The sequence below is a fragment of the Aaosphaeria arxii genome, assembly GCF_010015735.1.
Source record: "Aaosphaeria arxii CBS 175.79 unplaced genomic scaffold BU24scaffold_1, whole genome shotgun sequence".
Lineage (NCBI taxonomy): Eukaryota > Fungi > Ascomycota > Dothideomycetes > Pleosporales > Aaosphaeria > Aaosphaeria arxii.
The window spans coordinates 1,299,569-1,319,959 of record NW_022983474.1 but is presented as its reverse complement, the minus strand read 5'-3'; the positions used below and the strand labels follow the sequence as shown (position 1 = coordinate 1,319,959).

The 20,391-nt window shown below is 50.6% G+C and overlaps 7 protein-coding genes across 7 annotated transcripts; 4 read left to right on the top strand and 3 right to left on the bottom strand.

Moving 5' to 3' along the window:
- Nucleotides 1-1,212: 1,212 nt before the first annotated feature.
- Nucleotides 1,213-1,870, bottom strand: BU24DRAFT_9102 (uncharacterized protein). The gene is made up of 2 exons (XM_033534789.1): nucleotides 1,687-1,870; nucleotides 1,213-1,623 (listed from the first exon to the last, which is right to left on the bottom strand). Exons 1-2 carry the CDS (start codon nucleotides 1,751-1,753, stop codon nucleotides 1,373-1,375), a joined length of 318 nt encoding a protein of 105 aa, XP_033389164.1. The 5' UTR covers nucleotides 1,754-1,870; the 3' UTR covers nucleotides 1,213-1,372.
- A 3,436-nt stretch (nucleotides 1,871-5,306) lies between these two features.
- On the top strand, nucleotides 5,307-6,091 carry BU24DRAFT_9082 (uncharacterized protein). The gene has a single exon (XM_033534785.1). The coding sequence runs from the start codon at nucleotides 5,468-5,470 to the stop codon at nucleotides 5,939-5,941; it is 474 nt and encodes a 157-aa protein (XP_033389163.1). The 5' UTR covers nucleotides 5,307-5,467; the 3' UTR covers nucleotides 5,942-6,091.
- Nucleotides 6,092-6,560: 469 nt separating this feature from the next.
- BU24DRAFT_416497 (uncharacterized protein) lies at nucleotides 6,561-8,177 on the top strand. The gene is made up of 4 exons (XM_033526465.1): nucleotides 6,561-6,874; nucleotides 6,923-7,017; nucleotides 7,187-7,926; nucleotides 7,981-8,177. The coding sequence occupies exons 1-4, from the start codon at nucleotides 6,810-6,812 to the stop codon at nucleotides 8,065-8,067; spliced, it is 987 nt and encodes a 328-aa protein (XP_033389162.1). The 5' UTR covers nucleotides 6,561-6,809; the 3' UTR covers nucleotides 8,068-8,177.
- A 495-nt stretch (nucleotides 8,178-8,672) lies between these two features.
- Nucleotides 8,673-11,279, top strand: BU24DRAFT_469605 (uncharacterized protein; the record flags this gene model as incomplete). The annotated part of the gene is made up of 4 exons (XM_033532619.1): nucleotides 8,673-9,081; nucleotides 9,157-9,544; nucleotides 9,593-9,871; nucleotides 9,928-11,279. 4 exons carry the CDS (start codon nucleotides 8,673-8,675, stop codon nucleotides 11,180-11,182), a joined length of 2,331 nt encoding a protein of 776 aa, XP_033389161.1. The 3' UTR covers nucleotides 11,183-11,279.
- Nucleotides 11,280-12,549: 1,270 nt separating this feature from the next.
- BU24DRAFT_403892 (uncharacterized protein) lies at nucleotides 12,550-13,437 on the bottom strand (the record flags this gene model as incomplete). The annotated part of the gene is made up of 3 exons (XM_033525608.1): nucleotides 12,550-12,901; nucleotides 12,991-13,203; nucleotides 13,271-13,437. The coding sequence occupies 3 exons, from the start codon at nucleotides 13,435-13,437 to the stop codon at nucleotides 12,550-12,552; spliced, it is 732 nt and encodes a 243-aa protein (XP_033389160.1).
- Nucleotides 13,438-14,426: 989 nt separating this feature from the next.
- BU24DRAFT_382802 (bleomycin hydrolase) lies at nucleotides 14,427-16,497 on the top strand. The gene is made up of 4 exons (XM_033524781.1): nucleotides 14,427-14,718; nucleotides 14,778-14,872; nucleotides 14,930-15,314; nucleotides 15,412-16,497. The coding sequence occupies exons 1-4, from the start codon at nucleotides 14,577-14,579 to the stop codon at nucleotides 16,332-16,334; spliced, it is 1,545 nt and encodes a 514-aa protein (XP_033389159.1). The 5' UTR covers nucleotides 14,427-14,576; the 3' UTR covers nucleotides 16,335-16,497.
- Nucleotides 16,498-17,245: 748 nt separating this feature from the next.
- BU24DRAFT_9010 (ubiquitin-conjugating enzyme E2 15) lies at nucleotides 17,246-18,226 on the bottom strand. Its single transcript, XM_033534775.1, has 3 exons — nucleotides 17,919-18,226; nucleotides 17,750-17,842; nucleotides 17,246-17,607 (listed from the first exon to the last, which is right to left on the bottom strand). Exons 1-3 carry the CDS (start codon nucleotides 18,076-18,078, stop codon nucleotides 17,351-17,353), a joined length of 510 nt encoding a protein of 169 aa, XP_033389158.1. The 5' UTR covers nucleotides 18,079-18,226; the 3' UTR covers nucleotides 17,246-17,350.
- Nucleotides 18,227-20,391: the final 2,165 nt, after the last annotated feature.

The following is a 20,391-nucleotide window of genomic DNA, read 5'->3' as shown; positions in this document are numbered from 1 at the left end:
TCTGGAGAACAGTAGTTACCGGAGTACGGAGTATTATTGTATGTACTATATCTTCAATGTTGTACTGTAGCACGTATAAGTGCAGTATTATACATGTGTGTGTGTGTGTGTGTGTGTAGCCACCACCACTAGCTAGTGGATTATTCCCTGTGCAGCCGGTGAGGCGTCCTCTGTCATTTTCTAATTGGCCTTATTTTATTTTGTTTTTCTGGTGTTTGGGAACAGGAGACGAGAAAAGAGCAAGGTACATTGGGTGGTGGTGGTGGTGGTCGATGATGATGACAAGGATGAACAAGGAATGACAATAGAGGGGGCAAGACAGGAAGAGGCGTGAGAAGGGGGGAGGGGTAAAGGGGGGAGGGGAAGTGGGAAGACGAGGGTAGAGGTTAGAGGTTAGAAGGTTAGAGATCATTAGGGTCATGACTTGGACTTGGACTTGGACTTGGGAGGTCAAGGTGTCAAGATTCCATGGGCTTGTTCTTCTTTATTTTTTTCTGTCGCGAGGAAGAGGAAGATCATCAAACGCTTGGACCCGACAAAAACCTTTGGGTGGGTGGATACAATAGGCGTGGATTAGCGCGTGTCCTGGCGTACTGTCTCCGGTTCCGCGAGCGTGGGTGGGTGGTGTCTGCCTCTACCTAGTTTAAGTCATAGGGATGGTTAATGTATACTTGTCTTGTATCGTTAGGTAGAATTGTCGTTCCAGTTCCCAGTTCTGTACTTACTATCACTGCCTGGACCTGGAGGATTGGCCAAGGGAAATCAACCTTACAAGACAAAAACTAAGCAAACCACTGCACAATTCGTCCCCTCCAATCTTCAATATCGACAGGGACCTGATGTTAATACATCCCGTGCGGAGGTATACTTACTCACCTACTCCGTACTGTGCATACAATACGCAAGTACACATGCACTCGTATCGTACGAACATCAAACCCCGGGGCTTCCTTGCCGACATTCGATGAACATGGGGACCAGAGGTTGTAATGAACATGGATGTGCAACGACATGGGCCTGCAGTACCGCGAACGTCGTCCTTCCGAGACCATACACGGTGACGGCCGCACTTCCTGAGAAGCCGCGAACTAGACGTTACTCTCAAAGGCGGAAGCCCTTCCCAGCTTCCCCGGGGGCAAACTGCCTCTAGAGCTCGGTCCGGTGGCCCTCATTTGCTGGGTACCTCCTCAGTCGTGAGCCCGTCGTTCCCGTCGCTCAGGGGCAGCGCCGTAGCTGGGAGGGAAACAAGCCAGAGAGCCTACGCTAAGCAGCCAGCCAGGCGATCGTTCGGTTCGCTTCTATTTTTCCACGCTTCCACGCTTCCATGCTTCCACGCTTGTCCCATCTGACGCTCGCTCGACACAGGCCATCCTCAGCGAGTCAGTCCTGTTCCCATCAGACACCCCCGACCAGCGAGCAGCCCAAGCAGTCGGCATCTAGGTGATGGGAAACGCCCCGCGGTCCAATCAGATCCTCCTCCATGTGGCATGGGAGGTGATGGCAAGATTGGCACCGTGGCAGCTTTCGAACAGCCGCGATTGCTCCGGGCTCCCCAAAATGGCGGTGTATCTACGTCCGCCTCACCGGCAGCGCGCACATGTGGTGTGCGGAGAGTGCCTGTACCTACATTGAGATATTAACACGTCCATCATATCGACCTGGTTCGGCATAAGGCGATGTACATACATCTGCATGGGCCGAGCATAGCAAAGTAGGTGGCCATGCATCGCCGTGGGCTGCGGTGCTGCAGCATGCTATGACGATGCAGCCCTAACGCCGTCAGCGGTTGAATAGAGCAACAGGGCAGCGAGGTGGTAACTAGGTGATATTGCTAAGTAGTAAGGTAGGGCAGCGCGACTCATGATTGACTTGCTGCTACTTCCGCTGTCGCTGAATGATGTCCAGTGCTCACACAATGCTATTGTATTGTGCTCCTTGTAAGCCGCCCTGCCGGTTCCCGTTGAAGGACATCAAGTGTCATTTGCTATCAGGGTAGTCGATCCAGAAACCTTACCCAAAGCAGGGTTCGCAAACCATCAATTGTATGATTCTGCGTGCTGTTGATTACGATAATGTCAGCGTGGTGTTGCAACTTGCATAGGCCAACCGGGTCGCGTCGTAGCCTACATCCGAAACGAACTGGACATGGTCGGCTAGCGAGAACCCACGTTTGGCCTCCAATTGCAAACGCTGCGCATATCGTCGCCGTCATCACCCCTCCAGACGTCAGTGTCATGGCATGGCCTTGATGCGGACATGGCCCAGAGGCCCATCAGCTGACGTTCAATTGCCTCGGCGCCCTGATTTCTTTGGGGAATTGGGCGGATTTAGACACGAATTTGGTGGTGTGTTGTATGTACGGTGCTGTTCTGAGCGGTGTTGTGCTGTGCTGTGCTCTAGTGCTGCTCAGCTCTGAACCCCACGGTACATCTCCTTCCACTCCTACTCGTTCACAATACGGAGGAATAATAGCAATAATAGCGATGATACTTGAAAATACTTGGTACGACTCCACGAGTAGGTGGATGTGAACGAACCATCTCAGCACTGTGGGCCACCAAGGTTTTTTTAGTAAATCGGCCGTTTTGCCACGTTTTTGAGCGCGAGTCGTTGCAGCGACGATCCATCATCATACAGTACGTACGGGGAGTACTTGGACCCTCCAAGCATAGAGTACGACACGCCCTGTAACTGTACCTATGTACTCCGTACAGTCATTAGTGTATAGTACAGAGTAAGATTGAGTAGAATGCATAGGCGGGGAAGGGGAATTTTGATTCCGTCGCGTGTTGCAATCTGAGAGCTGTCGCAGAAGTAGCTCGCTCGGATGGGATGTTTGGGGTTTGACGCGGCGGTGATGGGCAAAAAGCGGTAAGCACAACGGTCGTGTCAATGCGGATTGATCGGATGGACAGAGGAGGGGGAGATGTCAGAAGAGACAAATTAGAAAGGGAGAGACAGAGAAAACCGGTCTTTGGATGATTACTGGTTACGAGGGAGGGGGAGAGAGTACTCGGTAGAGTGCTGTGTAGTGTAGTGTTACTGTACATACGGAGTAGTGTGTAGTGTGTAGTGTGTAGTGGATGAGGGATGGATTGAGTGCGGCGATGGCGGCGGTGAGGACGTAAGGCTGGAGGTCTGTACATGGACAGTAAGAGGTGGTGGGTCTCTTTTGCTGCAAGACCTTGTCCTTGCTGGGATTGTTGCAGTTGCATCGATTGGATGGGGTGGCTTGCATATTTCCCACGCGAGATTGACAAGATGGTGGGTATGGGTGTGGGTGTATACTAAACTAAACTAGATAGGTACGTACCTTGTCATGTACGGAGTACGGAGTACCTTATTATTAAACCATCATCATAGGTACTCATCACCATCTTCCCATGTCCTCCTATTCCTTGCCCTACCACTTTTTCTTTACACTGCACTGCACTGACTGACTGATATGATATGCACCCTGCACGCTGGTGCACTCTACGCACAGTCTCCCTCTGGCATCTGCACCCTCTCCGCACTGTCCACCGCTACTGCTACTACTCCTCACTCAGTAATGACTAAGTAACAAGTAGTAAGTATCCAGACTCAGAGAAGAAGCCTTTGAGACCGCCATTCTTCTTAGTGGCTTCTGGTGTCAAATCTCGCGACACGCACCGGCCTGACCATAATGCCCGCGTGATGTTCCCCCATGCTGAATCCTCCGATCAAGGAGGAGAGAAAACCCGGGTGCAGGTTTATTTACAGTACATACATACATACATGCACCTACACCTGGCTATGTACGTCGTAGGTCAGGGGTCCACCACAAGATAATTACTCGTACAGTCATACTACCAATATCGGGTGGTTGTACATCCACAATACATACGGAACAAGAGGCTACCGGGTGTCCACAACTAAGTACGTCTGATCATTGTGTCGAGACCTCGCATGCCGTCTGCCGAATGTAGGTACCTACCTATGTACGCCGTACGGTAGTTACGTACGTACTTACTCGGAATGCGTACTCAGTGCAACGACGACACCTGTCGCCATGTCCTCGTCTATCTATCTTGCCATCTACAACAGAGTACGGAGTACGAGGTACATACCTGGGTACGCATCCATCCATCTTCCTCCCGTTACATATCGTTTCTGTGGGTTCGCATCTGCAATGCACCCGCGCCGCCCGCGCGTGCATCTGGAACGAATGGCCAGCCTATGAGGATTCGCATGTAGCGTCGTCGAGGGTGCATATACGGCAATGGCAATGAAGCATACAGGTGCCCGTCGACTCTAACCGTACGCTGTGCGTGCAGTTGTCTAGCAACTGGGCCCGGGGGTGGTGGTCACCAGAGAAGGGAAGTGTGGAGACTACGATGCACATACTTTAGAGGGCATATTATTAGGGTACAAGGGAGCACATAGTGCAGTATGCTATGCCATGCCGAGTATGCCTAGACATCGGATTGCTGGATGGAGGAGAGAAGGAAGATGAGAAATCATGAAGTACAGACTGCCAATGGGCAGCGTACCAGTACTCCGTACTACTCGTATGGTTTGAGATTGACTCGACCGGGCTGGACTGGCCTTGACTGGACTGCTGGCGCAGGTCGTGTCGTGTCGTGTAGGTGACAGAGCACAATCCCCAATTCCAATTCCAATTCCAACCATCTCTTCCGTACTCCGTACAATTACAAGTAATGAAGCGAGGGCAGTTGAGCCTTGAGCCTTGAGTCTTGACCCCTTGTCGACCCGACGAAGCCTTCGAGAAGAAACGACCTGGCCCGCGTCCCACATGGCACAAAGGCGACCAGGTGACCTCGCCAGGTTATATTACGCGTCAGAGCCTCGACCCAATTTGTTACCCTACTGAGCACTCAGACCATTACTACCTAGACTACCTATTGTAGTACAGAGCATGTAGTTACCCTTGGGCCTTAACTGCTATTGTTGATGCCGACCCGAGACTCTGGCTCATGTGAAATTTCTCCGATCTGATCTCCTTCGTCAGAACCAAGCAAGGCAAAGCAAGCACCACCACCTCTGATTGCTATGCGATTCCACCTGACTTACCCGTAGTTACATGGACGAATTACCAACTGTGTATTCTCTTCTCCATACTCAGTAAGTCAAGTGGGCTCTGAACTGTTGTCAAGACGTCACCGCCGAAATCGACCTGGAAACCGAGCGCGTTGCGGCCCATTATTGATTGGGACCTACACCACCATACCCCCAATACCCAACAATCGACACTCCACCGCCACGTGAAAACTTTACCTTGCCCCTTAACCATGGACTATGGCCAACGAGTAATCACTTGCCACTAGCATTTCCAAGCTACCGTATCCATCATCCATCGTCATCATCGTCATCGTCAGCTTCATGTCCATGCCCATCCACCTCATCTGTCCATCGTCGCTCTGAGTACTCCGGACAAGCGCCGACGAATAGTTCGCCTCATGTCACATCCTCATGAAAGCATTCGTATATGAAATTTCTGCGGAGTATAGGACATTGGCTCCGTCGCCTAGCTCCATGCGCCGTAACTGGAGCCAGCGCACTTCCGGAGTACTCTTTCAACCCTTTTTCTTACGTCGCACAGCATCTGCATGCTCATACACCTACATACAGACATACATATCCATCCACCAAAAACGCAACCTTACCATACCATACATGTGGAGTACGGAGTACAGCGTTCGGACTGTGCCTTGCGACTGCGTCGACGCACAAGGACGATCTTGAATTGCCGCCTTTGCTGCATACAACATTTGCGCGTATCGCCGCAGGACCAGGTTCACACCAATTGCACAACATTGGAAACGACTTCCTGCAGCTCGCCAACGTTACTAGACCGCAATCTTGCCCTTGCCCTCCTCGCAAAACTTTGACTTTTCTTTTTTTTCAACGCCCGGCTGCACGACCGAGGCGTCGTCTCACTCGATTGCTGGATTGGAAATGATTGAACGATTGATTGCTCAGCCACTGCTACAGTCTGCAGGCCATCACCATCATACCCTGCTTACCCACTTGTGATGCGCGGAGATCACAGGCATACATCCTTTCTCACTGCTCCTGCAGCTCCTGCAGGTAGCCTTGCCTTGTTCTGTGCAACATTATCAATGTCATCCCCCCGTCATTATCTTCTACCGAACACAACGGCACGACACGGGCCGGATCGGCTCTCAAAGTCTTACCCGCTCTCACCGTGATCATTTGATCATTCTGCAACTCATCGTATCCGCATCTCAGCAATATAGTTATGCCCCCTCGCCAAGGTCTCTTCATAGATGCACCACTACCAAACCGCCACGTCTTTGATATATCAGGCGCCCTTTCAGGTCCACCACCTGCCGCGCCCTCTTGCTCTTGTCTTCCGGTGAGTCCCCATTGAATATGTTTTGCGCGATGTGCGGCGGTGTAAGGTGTAGTATCCATATGCCTGTTGTGGGCGGTAACATCTGGCTCCCCTGTCGTCGTTGGTACAAGTAGGAGGAAGCGATGGCCAAAAGCTTACCGAGCGGGCTAGAGCAGAATGCATCCACCCACCCTGCCACCCACCATGGTAGTACCGTAATAAAGGCTAACCGGCCCTTCGGCTTTAGCGCGGCTCTGAAACAAGGGCCGAAATGCTCTCTCCCCCCTCCACACTCCATCATACCCTCCCCCCTCGTAGTGCACCTAGACAGGACAGGACAGGACAGGACAGGGCAGGGCAGCTAAGGTTAGGTTACTATCTACTCCGTACTATGTGACCCTTTCATCATCATACCGGTAGTTCTTCCTCCACCATCGTGCATCCCCGCCATCAACCTTCTAGCAATTGCAACATGCCATTTCCCGACTCTGGGCCGGCCCTACTGTCATATCGGAAGCAGCAGCTGTTGGTCGAATTGTACGTCGTCGCCCGGTAGATTGGCTACTCCGGACTAACATTCCGCAGCTCCAGTCTTCGTTACGCGCCCCTCGATGGCGTCTTCGTGAGCATAACTCCCGGGGAGCCTTCTTTATGGGTTGGAGTCATCTTTGTCCGTAAAGGTACGGTGTATCTACCCCCAGATTCATACCCACCACATTGGTCTTCCGGATGACCTTTCAAACGAGCAACGTTCACCTCCAATTGGATCGTGCAATCTCTCTCCACATCCACTTTGTCCAGGCTGCCGATCCTGTTTGCTACGAGAATGACTGATTCACACCCTCACAGGTCCTTATTCTCCAGCCGTATTGCGCTTTCAGATCTCGTTCCCGGCCACGTATCCTATGCTCCCCCCACTCGTCACTTTCTCCACCGATGTCTTCCACCCACTACTTACGCCACTCACGACGTACACCTACACAACCGGGTCATCAGACAATGATACCGTCAGTGCCACAGACGAGGAAAGACTTCCGCCAGGTGGATTCAGTCTCAGGCATGGCTTTCCGCAATGGTTCGGGCGCGCTCGAAAATCTGCAGCGAGCTCCCGAAATGTGAGTGGCTCAGGTGCCGGCAGCCCAACTCCAAGTCACACCCCATTGCCAGTGGATTCTTTGAAGGCCGCGGGAGCTTCAATGGAGTCAGAGGCTGCTGCTGCTGCTACCCCAGTAAAAGATGTGACGATCGTCAAGGTGTTGGAATACATCCGGTCAACGTTCAGTGACGACGCCATTTTAGACTCAATTCCATTGGACGCTGCAGCAAATTCAGGCGCGTACCATGCTTGGCGAACATACCGTGCAGATATCTTGCAGTCCCAGCTACCACCGCCTTCTCCAAATTCAACGGCATCAGATTCACAACGCGGTGTGTCTGCAAAGGCCCCGGAGGGTTCCACTTTGGGCAGGAATAGGCGGCCAGGAGAGTGGAACTGGGAGGGTGTCTGGGAAGAGCGTGTCAGAAAAGCGGTCAAGGCGAGCATTTCCGAGCCTGTGTTATTCGGCGGGGGGACGGCAGGTGAGGACATCGTAAGCGAGTCTGGAATATGCCTTTTAAGATACTACAAACTAACATGCTCCTAGATCCGCTTCCGCAATGGTGATGAGGATAGTTTAGCACATATGAAGACACAGTTGGAATCTGTTGCCCTGAAGGCTTTGGATACATAGGATACATTTCTGCTCATTTGCTGGTGCTCGATAGTGTTGTTTCTCGAAGTTCTTATGGCATGATACCCAATCTTTCCAAATTTAATCCTTCAAATATTATCAACGTTCCACAATTGATGAAGACTCAGATTGAAGATACCAATGGCAACATCAGTAGGCGTGATTGCTGCGTTCATTGATTGTTGATATCGTCGGGAAGGTGCCCTAGCTGACAGAGTGTTGACAGAGAGTTATGTGACTTCCTTTTCTGTCAGGAAGACGTGCGCAGAAAGTGACTTCAAGCTGCGATGTGAATACCTAGTTAACCTCATCTTCCACCTCAATAGTTCCCCATTTTCAACTGTCAAATCTCATCTTGTATTCACATTCATATTACTGCTCACATATTTCCGACGTCACGATTGTCAGAGGTTCGCCGGCCTCCATCGACCAGGATTCACTCAACTTCACTCGCATCAAGAGGTCTGCATCAAGAGGGCACAGGTCGGCATTCAAAGGACTTGGGAGGGGTTGAAAGAGATAGTAAAGGCAATATTTTCAAGTGAGAGTGAAACGTCGACGCGTCTCGACGCGTCTTTGCCTTTGCGTTCAAGTGAAGGAGCAGGATGGCCGCGCACGTAACTAGTCTTCTTCTCTCACAACACCTCAGCCTCTTCCCCTCTCCCCTCCACATCAACAAACTCAAAACCAAAAATCGGAGAGCAACTTTTCGTCGGCTTTCCAGCCGTAAGCTTTTGCACGGCACCACTGTCGAAGTCATCGGGTACGAGCCCCTTGACGACATTATCAACGAGATCAAGGGAGACCTTCTGCTCTCCAAACCCTCTTCGACAGCACAACCGGGTGAAAACCTCACCTCACTCAACTGGGTTGCTGCTTCTCACCCTGTGAGTCGAGCACCTAGCAACCAGCCTCTGGCAGTCCGCAAAACTCGCGCAAGCAGGTCAACGACCTCGGAAACAAACAACAGCGACGTTGGAAGACTGGGCAGCTATACCAGCAGTGAGGCGAATGGTGCGTATCTTCGTCCTGATTTGGACACAAGTTGTTTCTGCCACTCCTCCCTGCCCTCTTCCTCCTATTCTTCAGATTTAGAGTGGGCTTCACGGCCGACTCTATTCGAATTTACTGAGCCACAGATGGCGCCCGGCGTGGAAGCAGATAGAACCGGTCAACAGTCCGAGCAGACTGCATCCGAGCAACTAAATGCTCTTTTGGATGCCTCCGTTGCTGCACCTCAAGGTGGAACTCGAAAAAAATTGTTCTCCCTTGGTAAGAAGATGGAGAAGTTTCGTCTTCGATCCAATACGGATGAGCCAGCAGCTCCGAGCCCACCTTTCAGCATGTCTCCACCAAACGGTTTTCACAGACCTGCCAATGAAGTCGACAATCACCTTCCCGTGCAGAGTCCTCGTGAATGCCCCCAGATCGAGCCAGATGACTTTGCGAATGCTTGGAAGTTGAATATTGGTAGAAGGTATCTTCAAATGCTGAGGTCTTGTTGCGACTTACTCACCCTGCACAGCACAAGAGGGAATGACCCATACCATTCGCAGTTTCCGTCGGGATTTGCGCCACCAGCGGAGTACCGCGAAGACTACATGACTGCAGCAGAGAGAGCTGGTCCAGATGGACCTACGCTTTCCACACTAAATCCATCAGTACGGATAATTCCCGAGTGTAAGGTGCTCAAAGGCGATGCAGAGCAGACCTTCTGGCTCGCTGTCGAGGTCGAGGGCATGATCCACAATCGAAAGATGTACCCGGATAACAGACTCGATCTCATTATTCTCATAGATAATGCGTAAGCTACTCCCATTCACCGCATCATTGGAAACTGCTTATTGATCAATGTTCTAGGTACTATGTCACTTCTGACTGTCTTGAGCAGGCGACCGAGCATGCTTGTTCTCTGATGCATCATCTTAGGGTTGGCGATCGAGTTGCACTCTACTCGTCCAATTGTACACATGAGAACGTCTCAGGGAACGTGCCCGACAAACTCCTTCCCTTATCATGTTTCGGTCCGGCAATTGGAAGTACCGTCCGCGATTTAGCAAGAGACATGCGCAGCCAGGGAGTGCAAACTTGGGAGTGGCCTCGACCAAACCCTAGCCTCGATGATATGCTTATTGCCATCCTCAATGACATAAAGGGTTACCTTCCCAGGGCTGAACGCACGCATGTCATGATTCTCAGCCCTACACCTAGAGAGGCCCATAAGGTGTCGGCCATGTTCCCAAAGCTTCACGTCCACCAAATCAATCCCTCCGTCTTGCCATTCCACAAGGACGATGGGCTAGATACTAAGCTCTGCAACCGTGGCTGTTGCGATAACTTCACTTTGAGTCACTTGGAGCACGACTATCAAGCGACTGGCGAGAGACTGAAGAAAATACTGTTCCACGCACGTTGCGAGAGGACCGTCGATGCGATCAGTAAGATTATGGTCAAGATCACACCTATGGCAGGTTGCAAAATTCTGGAGTGTCGTGGTCCTACGTACATTCCGCACTTGCGTTCTGGTCAGGTACACACCTTCTTCGTTCAGATCGAAGTCTCTCCTCAGCAGGTTGCGGAGTTGGATGTCGACAATCTTGATAACATCATGAATGCGGCCTTACTCAAAGACAATCTCAAACAGGACTGTCTGAATGCGAAGATCACGGGGGCCATAAAGACTCATATCCTTTCAATCGAAATGATGTATAGGAGCAGTCTATATTCCTCGCACCAGTGGATGTTCTCTAAAACACCTTTCATTATCTTCAAAGACCTGGGCCGTATGAGCTCCCCTGTCGACCGCGCTTTCGAATTTCACCAGCGCCGAATCTTCTATGAAGTGACCCATCTGCGTAGGGGCCCAGCGTTGGATAAGCTTCGAGAATTGGCTGCAGCTGTACAGCCAGATATCCGCGAACCCATCGACAACTTGGCTGAGCGTATGAGCCGCGAACTGCGGGCTCATACAGCCATCAGAGACCACGAGGTTGCTAGCCGACAAAACCTCCCCCACTGCTTCGGCCCTTTGAGCATTTCTGGTCCACACCATCGTGTGGTTGCTATTTGGAAGAGATATCAGAACCCGGAAGACTTTCCGATGGACTTTGAATGAGGCGTCCGAGGTAACGTTGGCTACTCTGTTGGCTGGCGCGAATTATCATTCGATTTTGAGAAGCTCTGGATCAGGGCTCCTTTGTAGGAATATTTTGTGCTTTCAATATTGACAAGGAAAATGGAATTCCTAGGACTGGCCTTTTTTTTATGGAGGAACATGATTCCGAAAATTGGCAGCGTCTGGCAGCGTGATCATCACCATCACTAATCTGCGGCCTTTATTACCTTCGAGAAGATGAAGGAATATTATTCGATCAGCATGGGCTCATTATTTGGGACGTCGAAAGTTATTCGAAATCCGCGGCAACGCGGTGCCGAATCGACGTTCTGACTTGCAACTAGTATCAAATCCCTCGATACCAGAATCTTGCAACGTCTTGCTGGGACCACCTTATCGGAATTCTTTATTTTGCTATAGAAGGAAATCACTTATTTGACCAAATGACGTGACATTTTGCCCTTGTGAAACTACGCATGACTGCCTCACAAAGTCGTGAATTACACACGCAGATATAGTTGACGAATAACTTCTCACTCACTGACATGTCATCCGAGCAATGCAGGGTGGGATGTGGCACTGGGCATGCTCTATACGACACCGAAACTAACTGCCACGACCGACCTACCCAAAAGACGCTTGGGAACAGACAGAAACGCCTTTTGATCCGCCGATATACTGGGTGGGTTGCCAGTCTACTTTGACAAAGTTGAAGACGACGAACGGGATACAACTCTCTCGTCTGATCACGCTGATGATAACGATACCGAAGCAAAGATGGAACTATCGATTGAATGCTGTTGCTTGTTGGGTGGGTGGGTAGGTGGGTGTAGAGTTTGGATTATTGTGGTTATGTTGATGATATATATTGACGTTTTTCAGGTCATGTGAGAGTCTCTTACTACTTGATTGTTACCTAGGATTTCCCTGGTATAACCTTTTCCTGCCTGCCTGCCATGACCTGGAGATTTCCTTCCAGTGACCACGAGAGTTTTAAGTTCAGAGAGATACCAAATGGCGGATCAGCTCCAGCTGATTGGGGGGATGAATGTCCAGAGCCACCATCGCGATGTTGCCCTTACTTTCAATCTCCAAGATCCCGAGATGTTGGGGTTCTCTCTCATGTTCAGAAAGTACCCTCAACGTCTATTTCGTACAACGACAAAACAATGCGGCTCATATGCTCCCAAAGCAGGAAACCATACTACGCTGTACTCCATTCCATATCGCTGAATTTCGATATCTTAAGATGCTGCCGAATTACACCAACGCCCCTGGAAAAACCCCCTTTCTTTTGATACCGAATTGTCGTTAAGAGCTCGTTTAAGCATTTACTTTTGTTTTTAATTTTCTTCTTTCCTCATCCCTCAAACCATATGCGCCGGCTTCGCAGGCTCCTGATGGTAATAATCGCCCGCCGCGCCTCCTGCTCCTCCCCCATATTGCGTCGCACCCGCAAACTGTCCACCGTACGGCGGCGCGTTACCGTAATACTGCTGAGGGTTTTGGTTCAGTTCGTGGGATCCGCCGCCGCTCGCATACGCGGTGTTCTGCTGGCCGTAGGGCGTGGCGCCGGCGTAGGGGGGTGCGTATGCATTTTGATGGCCGGGGGTAGGGGCGAGGGGGTTGTGCGCGGGACCGTAGTTGCCGCGCTGGGCGTGCTTTTTGGAGCGGCGGTAGTTGATGATGGCGTAGACGAAGAGGGCGAGGAAGGTTAGGCTGCATGTTGGTTAGCTCTGGGCACTACTACTGCTACTGCTGCTAGGGGACTCGTAGGACCGTTTGTCTGGAGGGGGGAAGAGGCTTACTAGACGAAGATGGTGAAACCGATGCCCACGGCGTTGGCGCCCCTTCCAATCGCGACGAAATCCAAAATCAGGACGCCGGTCCAGAAGCCGGTCTGGAAGGAGTTGAGGATCAGGAAGGTGTTGGGGCCGAGCGCATCGCGCATGAACATGACGATTGCGAGGACGTCTGCTAGGAGGACGGCGACGATGAAGAGCATGAAGACGATGACGGTACTGGCGAAAGCATTGTTGTTAGTTCGTTATTGGGATAGCAGAATAATTGAGGAGTTGGTGGGCTTACCCGGTGCCTGGTGCGCGGAGGCCTTCTTCGTGGTTGTCGTGGATCATCTTGACGGCGAGGGAGTATACAACGATCAGGAAGAGCATTATGATGATGCGCACGATCCAGAGGGGAACCAGAATCCGCTTCTTCCAAACGATGCCATGCTTGTCGGATTGCTTAGCCATGGTGAGAGGATTATCGAGTTTTCGTCGTCTCCGTAAGAGAAAGATGGGAAGAGAGGATGTATGTACGTGGTGTTGACAGTCAGGGTATTTACCTGAGTTAGTTGAACGGGTGGTGAGTATTATGAATTATACAGTAGGCGTTGGGGAATCAGGGAGGAGGTCCAACGCAGGATATATACTGCAGTCGAGCCGTTGCGCTGGGATGTTATGCCTTGCCCTGGAGGCCTGGCCTGGTAAGTAATAATAGTCGTGAGTGGTTCGCATCAGGAGATGATCCAAATTTAAGCAGTCAAGGGCGATTTAGGGTTGGTATGATGGGAATAAGGCGCCTAAGGGGAAAAATGGCGTTCCCTAGGGAGCAAGATGAAACCCCCCCAGCGATATGTCATAGTTCTTGGAAAGATCTCATTTCCCAACATGTTGCAGCTTGGCGAGGCCCATTGCCGGTTACAACGGCCGCCCGCTTGTGTGGTTGCTGAAGTTCTCATCCTTACAGGACGAATGGCACTCATGAGTTCCTGCAAGGCTATGAGACGAGCAGATTCAGCTTTGGAGATAGTTGCGTTCAGGGTACGAGCGAGTATGAAATTGTGTGGAGATGGACAAGGCGCAGTCCTGGGGATAATAGTTACAATACGAGGCCCACAGATTTGCGCAGACGCCAGTCGAATGCTGAGGCCGCCATCTTGTGAAGATCCTCCCCCCTCATCCTCCTCTCTCCTGCTATTTTAGTTGTTGAATTAGATTAAACATCGATCATGATTTCTTGCCCTTGCGCAGGGGTAGCTTCAAACCACGTGATGCTGGAATTGTATTATGTAATCGGTGCATTCCGAGGCATGCCAGTATAGGCTTAGTGGAATCTCTGGCTGGACCCTGATCGGAAGCAAGTATCGAGTCCCCAGCCGCTATTCCCCATTGGGACTGATAACGACAACTGATAGCTGGGTGGGGCAGGCACCGTGTTGGCTCCGCATGACCTCCATCACCACCCGACTCCAGCCATCTCATTCCCATCTCATCTACGATACACCCTTCCAACTTTCACATCTCTCCTCTCATACAAATCCAACACCCGGACTCCATCCAAGAAATACCCTAATCAAGCACACGCATACCTCCCGACCTTCGACTTGACCATGGGCGCGAACCAGTCGAGGCCTTCCGATGCTGCAATCCAAGAGAAGCTCGTCGAGCGTCTACAAGCTCTCCATGTCAAAGATGATCTCCCTGTAAACGAGAAGGAAGGTTACATATATGTAGAAAATGGCTCCAGTAAAGGTCAGCAGCTTTCTCCCTTCATCTGCCTGCTCGTTCCCCTCGCTGACCGTCATCTCTAGCTGCCAACCCCACAACTTATGACGGAGTCTATCGACAAGACGTTTCCGCGAACCAGGTCGGGGAGTGGGAGAAGGAGCTCCTCGAAGATGCAAAGGTAATTTGGCAGTATTATGATATACACATTGCAATATCTAACCCCCCCCTGCTTTAGAACCGTCTCGCCCTAGCTGCCCTCTCATCAAACCCTGCCAACGCCGTCCTCTCCTCTCGCTCGGCAGCCATCTCAGATACCCAGAACTTCAACATCAAGATCCCTATGGAAGGTTCGCCAATCACGAATCAAGCTTCTTCGGGGCGATGCTGGCTTTTCGCCTCAACCAACGTATTTCGAATCGCCATTATGAAGAAATATAAACTGTCCTCATTTCAATTGTCGCAATCTTATCTGTTCTACTGGGACAAGATCGAGAAGGCCAATTACTTTCTCGAGAACATCCTCGATACGGCTTCCGAAGACATCGATGGCAGGCTTGTGCAGGCCCTTCTGGCCAGCCCCGTTAGCGACGGCGGACAGTGGGACATGGTGGCCAATCTAGGTAAGGCCCTATCGACATTACTGCGCGCACGACATGCTTGTCGCCTGCAGTGGTGCAATGTTCCCTCCAAATGACTTCAAACTAACATGACACTTAGTCAACAAGTATGGCCTAGTACCACAAACCCTCTACCCAGATTCATATAACGCCAAGAACTCCTCGGTCATGGATCGTCTCATCACCACCAAGCTCCGCGAAGATGCCATCCGTCTTCGTGCTATCGCTAAGAGCGTCCCGGCAAGTTCTCTCAAATCAGCTGTGGCTACAGAGAAGGAGAAGATGCTTCGAGAGATCCACTTGATCCTTACGTTGATGCTTGGGCCGCCACCCTCCCCGACTGACGCGTTCACTTGGGAGTTCTACGACAAGGACGGCAAATTCACGAGCGTTAAAACACGTCCAATTGCGTTCGCTAAGGAACTAGCCGATAGCAAGACGGTGCGATCCTTGGGTGGCACCGACGTCCACTCCTTGTTCTCTCTCGTGAACGACCCTCGCAACCCCTACAACCGCCTGCTCAGTGTGAAGAGGCTTGGCAATGTGTACGAAGGTCGCCCCGTAACTTATGTCAACGTCGATATGTCTACAATCAAGAAGGCATGCATTGAAATGCTCAAGCGCGGCAACCCCGTCTTCTTTGGGTCAGATGTCGGAAAGTACTCCGACAGCTCCAGGGGCATCATGGATACCGACCTGTTCGAGTACGAGCTCGGATTCAACATCAAACTCGGCATGAAGAAGGCCGAGAGGCTGTTGACCGGAGAGTCACAGATGACACATGCCATGGTCCTGACGGCCGTGCATGTCGTTGACGGCAAGCCTGTGCGCTGGCGGGTCGAGAACAGCTGGAGCGAGAGCGCAGGAGATCGTGGATACTTCGTCATGAGCGACGCCTGGATGGATGAGTTCGTCTACCAGGCCGTCGTTGATCCATCAGTCGTGAGCGCATCTGTCAAGAAGGTTCTCCTGCAGAAGCCAAAGATGCTAGAACTTTGGGACCCAATGGGCGCCCTGGCTTAGATGTGACCACGCGGTGATGCCTTTTGTCTTGTTTTGTTATTTTCTCGGCATATTGGTTTGGGTATGTTTAGCGGAGTCGGATTTGATGATGGTCTGGATTATACCTTTTGTTTGCCTTCAAGACGTAGAGCAGATACACTCTTATACACAATGAATATCACGTAAACAATTTTCCATTCGATAGTAGATTTGCGTTCTTATTCAGCCCATTTCCTCGACGAAAAAACCGGCGAGGTCGCAAGGCAGGGCATAGACAAATTCCCGTGGTCAGAAGTAGTCAACTCGTCATCGATTCAGAACATCACCAAAGGGAACATCATTGACGAAAAGCAAATAAGTTTCTCGATGACGCAAAGCCTGCCATTCTTCTCGCTTCGAGAAAGAGAAGCTTCTATAGGCGAAGGGCCTTTTTCCATTTTTTTCTTTTTCCCCTTTTTTCTTGGAAAAATACCTGTTCATTGTTCTGCTCACCTTCCTCGTTCTCCCCATTTCCCCCCACCTCAACCCGCCTGCCAGTCCACCGGATGAATGCCACGTCCGAGGACGTGATTGGCTCACAGCTAGGTACAATCTTACACGTAGGTACGTACATGGGGGGAGAGAGGAGAGAAAGGAAGGAAGGAAAAAAGAGAAATTTCCGAAATATGAAGGTAGAGTATATATATATTCAAGCCGGCTGTAAAAGGGGCCACAGGGGAGAGGGAAATATGGGATATGGAAAGTAGATAGTTCGTTATATGTCTTTCCACTAGGCAGGTGAATATTTCCTGCTGCTATGCCGAAAAATAAGCCCAACGCGGAGAGCATCGGGAAGAAGGACGTCCAAGGAGGTGAAGCCTGTAGTTAAGTAGATGGTTAGGTAGATAGGTATTGCTTTGGATGGGAAAGCGGAAGTATCACGGAATGAACTTCAAATTCATATCAAATATCCCAAGGGGCCACGGAATCTCATTGTACCCAATTGTCGAAGGAGCGCGCGGGCGCGCGAAGAATAAGGGGTGGAATCATCATGTGTATCATTCGAATTCTAGACTATCGCGGACGCACTTGCGCACCCGTTTCTTGAACTCGGCGGGGTTCTCTCGCCATAGCGCGGCGGCCTCTACGTTCGCGGGCGACTCGTCGTTCGGGCTCGAGAGCATGGAGATTACGGAGAGGAGGATCGTCTCGGGGGTCTGCACGGGCGACCAACGTTCGGCGGCGGATTCGTAGCCGTATTTGTCCTCTTCCGGTGGATGGAGAATGGAGATGCAGACTTCGCCGTTTTGGTAGACTATAGCGGGGAAAGAAAAAGCATGAATGTTAGCTTTTGAGATGCTTTCTGTATTTTGTATCCAATTTCTGGCAGGCAAGCGACTAAAAGTGATAGGTGGATGTAGATATTGTAGAGAGAGAAAGGAAACGGGGGAAGTTACTGTTTGGATGGAAGATGGGTGTCTCGAATCTCATCTTGGGGGGAAGCAACGGGTACTCGGTCGGAAAGCTCAAACGCGCTCGGAAGAAACCGCCTGGTGAATATAGCAGTTAGTAAGATAGTCATGTGGTAGTGTAAGAGTGGGTCTGTTAAATATGGAAGTAACGCACCTCCGTAGAATTTCGTGTCGTCGTTAATCATGAGCATGACCTCCCACTCGAAAACATTGCTGTCCACTAGTCCGCAGCTAATCCCCGGTATATCCTTGTCGTTCTGCATTTGCTTGAGCTGGCGGGCGAGCAGACCCGCCGCTGCTGAGGAGGATGCCATGGCTCTGTTTGTGCGTATATGTGGTTGGAAGTCTGCGTATACTCGATGGGGGGAGTGATCGCTCTCGGCGCAGTGGTAACTGGGAGACGGAGTAGCAGCACGCGACACTGCCGGCCGAAAAATGAATGTCCGAGGTTGATATGTATTAGGTGCGATCGTCACGGAGAATAGATAAGGTGAGGAAGAGGTATGTGGAGGAACAGATGGATGGGGAAATTGAGGGTTGTCGGACGGCCACTGAATAGGTAGGTAGGATAAAGTAGTGTGTGTACGAAGGGTAGCAGTGTGAAAGGAATTTAGCTGAGTGGGTGACTGGGTAAGAGGTAGAGAAGAGGTCGGTGAAGTGAATGAATGAAGTAGCGGAGCAGCGGGGGACAATAATTACTTAGGTAGTCTACCGGCGGGGGCATCGACCTAACCCACTTCAGGATAAGGGCATTAATCAATTAGGTACGGAGTACATCTATACTACATAGAAGAAAGTACAGTTAGTTAAAAAGGTATATGGTTATATAGTACGTAAGTTGTAAAGGCATGATGATTAATTGCCGGATGCACTCTCCCCAATCTCTTTCTTGTATCTACCCATCTCACCGTATATGATCGCTTTAAAATTAGCATCCATGGTGGTATTGTTGTGGCGCACCCATATGAGCCAAAATGGACATCCTAATGTGCTGGGATGGAACCATGGTTTATTGACAATGGCCATGGTAAATGCATTAAGGAAGGGATTCTCACAGATCAGATAGGCATCAAGACAAGTCAAGAGAACTAGAATATTATCATCCAACAAATCAAATGAGCAAGTCTCACGGCCGGGGGTCACCTGGCTGCAAGTTGAGCGGGAGATCTCGCCAAGAACTAGCTAGATCTGTGAAGGTCATCGACTTCCCCATGGATAAGCTTGCTTGTTTACCCAACGTCCATCCTTCCTCCCATACCTCATTCGTCCCAATGTTGGGAACAGCTGTTGCTTTTTCCATTTCCCTCCCAGGACAAAGACATTCCCCCACTGTTAACCACTTTTGCTTCGAGTCTCATGTAACGTCAATGCGGAGGTCGAGAGTGTGTCGTGAACCGTTCCACGAATCTTGACAGCTTGCACACTACCCCGTCCTAGTCAACGCTTTCTCCTTGTCAAAATATCCCTCATTGGCTATGAGCATTGCACTCGAGAGCGCTCCACCTTGAAGATTGGGCCGAGGTCCCAATACGTCAGTATGCAGATTATCCTACAGTCGCGTCGTCGCCCCACCACTGTCTATGCTGAACGCGATGCTGCCACTTGAACCAAAAACTAAAAAGGAAGACCGGAGAAGATATAGCACATCTGCTCAGCCACCAGTCCAATTGGGCAATATGAAAACCTTTCGAGCCTCCAGCTGCGCAAGCACCTAGATATCCCATATCAAATGACTCTTAGTGGTGTCCACATAACAAGGGTTACCATGGTTCAATCCTCTTGATCGTCCGAATCTGATGTGCGCCACACCATGCACATTGGGTCAATGAATTCAAGGTAGCCGAGAGTATACTGAGGTGCATCTATCAGCTGTCCTGAAAGTCTGCTTATGACCATAAACAGTAGCGTTGACAGGGGAGAAATACGGATGAAGCCAGCCCAATCGAAGCCACGGAGCCACATGGTTGCGTCTCAAGTGTTACGGAGTCAAGTTACAACCGACGGACTTGGAAAATCTGTACAATGGCCAAGACGCCATCACCCTCACACAAGAAGAAGCGGGCAAATACGGCCATTGGTTTTGGTTGCAGTCTCATTCGAGTTCCATACTTTCTAGACTATCGTCTATTTGGAGCAGCGGATGCCTTTGCGGTACGCTTCCTCGGCCCTTCCCGCTCTCGCGTCATACTAGAAGTCGCTCTAGCATTACGAACAATCCGACCTCTGCAACGACTCCCATTCTAAGTTCTAGTGTCGGACTATATGGATTAAGAACGGCATTTTCCAACTGCCAAATGCAGCGCATTTAATATGCCGAGCCCTAGGTAGTCTGACCCGTAGGCTATTGTAGCTACCAACGAGAATCGCAGCTCAAAAATATCATCATCGAGAATAGCAGCCTCCACGCCAACTCAGAGCGAGTAATGAAACCACAACCCCAACTGCAGCCAATTCCAATATTCTTGAGGCAAAAAAGAGAACATTGCGGACTTATTCCGAGGGAAACATGCACGTGGTGTCGATGTTACAAATCCGCTCTCCAGATTTCGGATTTCAATGTTTGAGATGTGATCTGCTCGTTGTGAGTAAGCCGCACTAACCGTTGAACCCCGGCGAGTTCTACCATC